The sequence below is a fragment of the Amphiura filiformis genome, chromosome 18 (assembly GCF_039555335.1).
Source record: "Amphiura filiformis chromosome 18, Afil_fr2py, whole genome shotgun sequence".
Taxonomy (NCBI): Eukaryota; Metazoa; Echinodermata; class Ophiuroidea; order Amphilepidida; family Amphiuridae; genus Amphiura; species Amphiura filiformis.
This window is the reverse complement of record NC_092645.1, coordinates 13,220,897-13,228,674: the sequence shown is the minus strand read 5'-3', so window position 1 is coordinate 13,228,674 and position 7,778 is coordinate 13,220,897. Positions and strand designations below refer to the sequence as shown.

General features: G+C 35.8%; 1 protein-coding gene across 1 annotated transcript in view; it reads left to right on the top strand.

Moving 5' to 3' along the window:
* Window positions 1-802: 802 nt before the first annotated feature.
* LOC140139885 (WD repeat-containing protein 76-like) overlaps window positions 803-7,778 on the top strand; it is a 28,556-nt gene continuing 21,580 nt past the window's right edge. The window contains exons 1-3 of the mRNA XM_072161647.1: window positions 803-1,044; window positions 2,086-2,199; window positions 4,087-4,179. Of these exons, the coding sequence (XP_072017748.1) occupies window positions 865-1,044; window positions 2,086-2,199; window positions 4,087-4,179 (387 nt within the window). The 5' untranslated portion in view covers window positions 803-864. The remainder of the gene's footprint in view (window positions 1,045-2,085; window positions 2,200-4,086; window positions 4,180-7,778) is intronic.

The window sequence follows — 7,778 nt, the reverse complement described above, 5'->3', positions numbered from 1 at the left end:
TACTTACTTTCATGTATAATCCATTTACCGCGATCGATGCTTGGCGAAATCATTACTGGAAAAAAACTATAACAAACCCATCCAAGAACAAACAAACGCTACCCAGAAGTAAGATTATGGAATTTCACTGATGCTCTGAACATGTATAGTAGCTTTGTTTTGGGGTCTACAGTCAAACTGTTTTCTTGATCGTGTTGTGTAGAAAATGTCCTTTAAAAAAATCGAAAAGATCATCAAAATCGGCCGTTTTTTTGCCGAGTTTCATCTTTAGCAAATAAGGTAAGATTTTGGTGACTTTTTCGATGAAAAATAGATGCAAAATGTTCTTAAATAATGTACAATGTTCCGGTTGAGTCCGGTACATGAAACCTGTTTAATTTAATAGTTTATATGTGTATAATCGTAACTAGCTAACTCGTTTCAGTGCCAAAGACTGCCAACTCTGAGAAAAAAGTCATCAAAGTTCGGGAAAATTGGGCGAAATGGAAGAAAAAGATGTAGGCCATCAATGACCGATGATCACGTCACCAGAAAAAATCCTATAGAGTGCTTGCACGGAAGGTCATTAGTTCAAATCATCCTTCAGACACGCTCCAGAAGACATGCAAATACATGGAGTACAATACCAATCACCTATTTAACGCGGGGTATTGATCAAAGTAAATCCTCATGAATAACAATGTCAATTAAATGTCGGTAAAGGGAGTGGACAAAGTGAATGCGTTCGTTGTGGTTCCTTCTTATCTCTTTCTTCCATGCATAAATTCAATAATAACGCGCCAAAGTTACGTAAACTTTGACAGTCCTGAAGTGGAATGAAAACGAAGCTCATTGTCTAAATTGTGAAACACACCAAACACCGTGATGATTGGGGCATCGAGATCAAGTGGAGCAATTCCAACACATTCTTTTTACCTCACTTCTAAGATCATGCCGAAACGGAAGGTAGATGATGTGAAACCGAATGATGAGGAGCTTGTTGATAAGCTTACCGATGTCGATGATAAGCTTAACAAAAACATGCCGTCACCGAAAAGGAGAAGGGTTAGTGGTAACTTATTTTGTCACGTACATTCGTCTTGTTGCCACAACTATGCAACTCTTGAATTGTGTATCTAAAAAAATAACTATTATTTATAGTATAATGTTTTGTGCAATGTCATTGCACATGTTGCATGTTGAGTGTATGTCATGATGTCAGCATGGTCAGTGACTATGTGTACTGTATTCAACTTCAAGGAAAATCTGTCTGAGGTGCATGTAACTTTCATTTTCTAAATCAACCCCTGAATATCCTGAGGACATGGAGGAGTGCAGCTCTAAGGGCTGTACAATTATGTGTACCCCTGGGGTGGTGTACTTTCAAAATGGTCTGGCAAAAATCGCTTGCCCCCCCCCAGCCATGCCAAAATTTCTTTGCCCCCCCCCCCCCTACACAATAACATACCGGTATGCAAGATTTTGGGGAACCCAAATTTAAAACCTTAACTTGTCTTATCATAACAATGCAAGCGTTTTCCTACATCTTTTTAGGGCATAATATACATGGTAGAAATAGTGCCCTAAATAAATATCTGTGCCAAAATCGCTTGCTCCCCCCATTTGACCTGCCAAAAATCGATTGACCCCCCCTTTTGACCTGCCAAAAACCGATTGACCCCCTTTCAACTTGCCAAAAATGCTTTGCCCCCCCATTTTGACCTGCCAACAAATCTTTGCCCCCCCCAGCTATAAATTCACCAGACCGGTGACCAGACGATTATTAGAACAGTCCAGATGTTCCGTCACACCGAAGTTACTTAGTTTAATGCTATTATTTTATTCATCTGTAGTACTAGCTGTATCATGCGGGGGTATGTGTAACTAATTTTGTTATTTAAAAAACAATGACAAATTCACAATTTTTCAAGAAAATTTAGAAAAACAAAAAGTTCTGAGACTGAGACCAAGAACGAAAAACTGTGTGTTTTATGTGACAGTGTGTGTTTTATGTGGTCGGAAATCGTGCAAAATTCAGACCCTTTTAATATCAATTATCATTAAATTATGATACCAGTAACAGGTATGTCCGATTACATTTTGCAGGTGTCAAGACGGCTACAGAATGCCAAGTCTGAAGAAGAGGAAAAACCTGAAATTAAGAAAGAACCAGAGCCACAGCAACCAACAACAGATGAGGAATCTGACTCAGATAACTCGGTAAGATCTGATTTCAATTAATACCATTGGTGGGAATTGCCAAGGTTTTCCATGTCGCGATATCGTGGTAGATTTTAGGCCATCAACAATTCACATATCATTATTCATTATTTGGCATCATTTCATTATTTGCCTATTTGTACAGGGTTATAACAATAAATACAACATTCCAAATGAATTACTGCAGCAAATCATCTACATTCATTTTGCTCATATTATGAAATCAAAATCTTTAAAATATATTACTATTATTGGAAGCGCATATAAAAAAAAATGCTCCGAAAAGGGACGAGGGATTCCAAAATATCCATTATTTAGCACATGCTCTACCCCTAGTGCCCTACTGCTGCAAAACACTGCTAACATATAACTGACAAGAAAACAATTAAAAAAAATTGAGATTTGAATGAAAATAATTAAAGTTTTGGCCAGTTTTGAAAAATGACGAGCGCTCCAAGAGGAAACTATGAATTCATTGCTGTTGACCTTTTAAGACCCGGCAACTCGAACACTGTCCATGTTTGGCCTGATTTCCGTGCAATTTTCGACTCCAACTAATGATTGAGATAATATTCAATGGATTTATGGAAGAAATTGGGTACGTCACTCACAAGTACTTTATCATATAATTTAAAAAGATAAAATCTGGTAAATATGACCAATTTGAAATATTATTGCCGACTTTATTCAGCTTTTATTTGGGAGTTATTGAGCCTCGATTATTATGGGGTCATCGATGAAGCAGTGAAAATTATCGCATCTTGATCATTTATATAATTTTATCATGATATGTTGCCAAGTGCGATATTGCACACCCTTAAATCAATTGATGTATTACCATAATTGTATCATTAGGAAAGTTTTAATTTGAAAAAGGTTATGTTCTTGGTAGCACATATTTTTCAAGCAGCTATGACAATAGATATGTTTTAAAGCTTGTTTTAAATAGATTTCAATTGTTGAATAATCGTAAGAAACTTTGAAAATTACGACTTAACTCTGAGTTCGTCATCGTGGATGATCACATATACCGTATTGGTCCGAGTATAGTCCCACCCGTTTTTTATGTGAAAATTTTTCACAATTGGGGGTGGGATTATACTCAATTTCAAAAAAAAAAAATTCAATGCATTTTGAAATCATATAGAGTATGACATGAATACAAATTATCAATTTTCATATTAAAAATACAAAATATCTTGAATTTTTTTTTTTTTTTTTTTTTTTTAGGTCAACCATGAATGATCCAGGGACACTCCAAAACCGAAAAAAAAAAAAAAACTTACAAAAAAAAAAAAAATTTTTTTTTTTACAAATTCTGAAATTTTTCGAAAAATGGGGGTGTGATTATACTCGAGCGTGGGACTATACTCGGACGAATACGGTAATTTATATTTATATATAATGCATTTTTCTTTCTTGTATCAAAAGGATATACCGTATTTAGTCAAATAGTCGCCCCCCCCATAAACGCCCCACCACTTTTTTTCAACCAAGATGTTTCAAAATGCCGATATTTCCATGCCATCTTGTGTAGTAAGCTTACCAAGTTTTTCGCTCCCCACATGGTCGATAATAGCGTCAATAATTGGCGAAAATCTGGATTGGAAACCCGGAAGTAAGCAGAAGTCAGTGTTTCTAGTTCATATTTCATCATTTTAGCGTTTTTATCGTTCTAAAATTGACCTTGAATAAACGCCCCCCCCGTGGGAAAATGTAACGCCCCCGAAGGCGTTTATTTGACGAACGGTACTCAACATTCATAGATGGGGAGTGGGAGCTACAATGTAGGCCATTCAATCAAGGGTAAAAACTCTTATGATCATCTGATGATATCGGGTCATCCTCATTCAGAAGATGAATTTGTTTTTTGTTTGTTTACCTTAGATGGATGATGATGGCATCTCAACATATGAGAAAATGAGACTGAAGAACATTGAAGACAATGCCAAATTCTTTGCCTCGCTGGAAATTTTCAAGGTATGAAGCAGTACAAGTATTTACAGGCCTTGTCATCTAGATTTTAAAGGCGAGTGGTTAATCACTCGCTAGCATGATGCTAGGCGAGTTGTCAAATGTTCACAAGATTTATATCGCTTATTTGGATGTAGGCCTAATCAAGTAGAGCTTTGGTATTAAAACGGTAGTTGCGTATATAATTTTGACTTTCTCCGCTTGGTGGGGGGCACCGAATCGATTAAATGCTGAATTGACTGAATGGTTGACTTTGGGAGATTCGCAGCGAGTGATAAAATAGTGTCAATGGTGGGTGAATAATCACTCACTAGAAATCGAGCGGAGATGAGCAAGAGCGATCGCTAAGGCTTGTACAATGTAATTGGTAATAAATACTGTGTTTGACTTGGGAGGTCTGTTTATACAATGCTTGTCAAAAGTGTTGGGACACTTTCAATAGGGTTAGGCTTTAAAAAAAAGCTATTGTCTCAAAGCGCCCACAGCCCCACACATTTGTTTTTCTTTTAGTGGAATCCCCCCGGTTGCGGTAAAAAAATTAACTTTACAAATTGGAATTAAGGAAAGAAATACCTTTCTTTTGCTTTTTGTTTGGCAACAATCGGAGCTTCCATTCAAAAGTTATATTCAAAAATGTAACTTCGTGAGGCAATTTTTTTAAAATTAATTCTTATGTATTTTATTGTTTTCTCAAGCTGCGATATTTAACGTTTATCCATTTAAAAATTCATATCTCAAAAAATAATCAATATTTTGACCTCAAATCTTCATTATTATTTGTGATAATTCAAGTGTGTCTTTTTCAAATCAAAATTAAAGTAAAACAGTGTTTCTAAAATATAAAAATCCTAAAACAGTGTTTCTAGACTAAAATTCACTAAATTGCTGATATCTCGAAAACTTTTTTTCTTTAATTCGTATGTCCACACGAACACAATATCTCAAAAAGTATTTGAGGTATGGACTTCAAATTTAAACTGAGTGTTGCTGATATGCAGGGCTATAAATTAGACTAGAAGTTTTTAATTCCAAGCTTGGGAACTATGTTGTTGCTATGGCAACATCAAAATACCATACAACAATAATTATTAAATTTTGAATTTGACCTTTGACATCCCGGTAGACCCCCAAGACATCACATGATTATCATAATTCTAGTTCAGATTCGAGTCCTGCCTATGAAGAACACATTCCCAAAATGTCATTTCTATTGCTAAAATACTTTTTGAGATATCATGTACCAAAGGCCTCTACCTTTGAAATTCACCAAATCCAATATGGCCGCCGTTACCATGGCAACAGGTGATATGACCAACAATCTGAGTATTGGATTTGAAGGTATACATTCAAGGTATACATGCCACCTAGTTATGGGAAGTTTCATTCACTAAGTTTACCTATACAAGCTTTTGATTCCAGATCACCCAAACCGGGGGGATTCCACCTTAAGGCGTCCATTTCAGCTGGAACTGCAAATTTATTTTTTTATTTCCTTCTTTTATTTTTTTTATAGTTTTTTATCGTAAATCAAGAAATATTTTGAAGACAATTTAATTGATTAGAATTAGGTATAAAGCAATTGATATAAATTGTAATTCACTTCTGTAAACGAAGTTGCTGTGTACTTTGAACACTAGCAAATGACATCTAAATTCAAAGTTTTAAAAAGATCAGTTAAAAAAAATCTTAAAGCAAAGATAAAAAAAAAATGCATTTCACATTTATGTTTTTGAAACTGCCAAGCACTTTGAGACATTGCATTATTTGTTTAGCCTTACATGTATGATCTCCCATTCCCTCGACCAATGAATCATGCACAACTTAGTAGCAATTTCAACATGGGTTGGTGGGGAAGGGGCAGGCATGGAGGGTAGGAAAGGGTATAGACTCCCACACAGTGTCGACTTCCTATTCGATAAATATAAATTTAATACTCCGTTGGTGAGCGACGGGCGACTGGTATTTCACCGAACGCAAGAAAAGGTCGCTTAGTAGTCAACTACAAACTCAAAACTGAGCATCGTATTCAATTCGATTGAAATCGATATTCTATTATTGCCGTAAATAAAGAGAGTGATAGTGTGTCAATAATGTACATTGTATTGCAGCTGGATTTTACATGCATTCTTTTATATAAATTTTTTCTCAAAGAGTTGAATATGATCAAAATTTTTACTCAGGATTTCAAATTTTTTACCCGCAAATTGCAGTTAAACATGTCCACAGCAAAATACCGGTCCTCACTAATTAGTGTATTTAATTTCCAGTTAGTGTATTTAAGATAAAACCTGACAACAAATAAAATTTTCTTGCAATAGAAATATCATATGGGATACTGATATGGTAGGCACGCAACCGCCATGGCGTGGAGCTGCTACGCAGTAGCTGACTTTTTGCTCCGTATAGCCAAATTGACCAATCATGATCATGTTAGAGTTTTTCATTACTCGGAGGTAAAACTGACTAATTAAGTACGACTTACTCATTACGTGAAGCGAATTTATTCATTAAGAATTTGCCAGACGAGCGTCACATTGTTGCAAGATATCCTCGGTCACGAAAGTTATGATTCAAAAAGTAGTTTATGAAAAGTACGAACTGACTTATTATTAAGATGGACATGCACTCATAAGAAACTCATACAGTATTGTACATAACTATATAGCTAGGCAGAGTGGTGGTAAACTATGCACACAGTTCTGCGATCTGCAGTGTATCGCCGGAGCTAATTTGTATAACTTGCACGGTGTCCCTCAAGTGAATTCGACCTTCAGCAAACTGCAAACCAGTTCGGATTTACTTTATATACTAGTAGTAGGCCATACATACTGTAGTTACTGTCCGTTTTCCTATACACAATACTCAGTGCGCTCACCATTGACGCGTGACCTCTACAAATAGTGTATGTTAGAAGTATAGGCCATTGCCTAGTTGGCGTCACTACTGTGTAAAAAATAACCGCCAATATTTAAAGTATTCTCTGAAATTCTAGAAAATATAGTTTTGTAACATGTCCTAAATTTTTAGCTAATTTAGGTGTTTGGAAATATTGGTACTTTTGTACCAAAAAATATGAAGAAATTATTTCTAAACCGTGTTAAGTCATTAAGCTTCTCATTTGCAAGAACGCTGGTTAACAATAAGCAGACTATTGTCTCATTTCGTAAACAAAAGCCCACAGTATTGTTACCTTGCGTTAAGCTTTATAATCGTTCACCCAACTGAAACTATAATACCAGCTCATTGCTCATTGCACAGGTAAAACAGACACAAGTGCAGTGTGTATTTAACCAGAGAAGATCTGATGTAACATAGTTGAGCCGTTTTCATTGAGTGTTATCTTGGTTTAATAGCTTTTAATAGGGTTTAAGTCCTTCAAAGGTCGTGGTGAGTTCTACTGTAGACATGACTGCATCATGATTATTTTTAAGTCAACAACATTCAACAATATGATCACCGTGATAGTATGAGAGTATCAGTACCGTGGGTGTCAGTGATCCTGGCCTGACACAGTAGACAAACAAACAAACACGCCACACACATGACACATGCATGCAAGGTAACATTGACTATACACTAATCAAACAATGGTATTGATCCTGTAC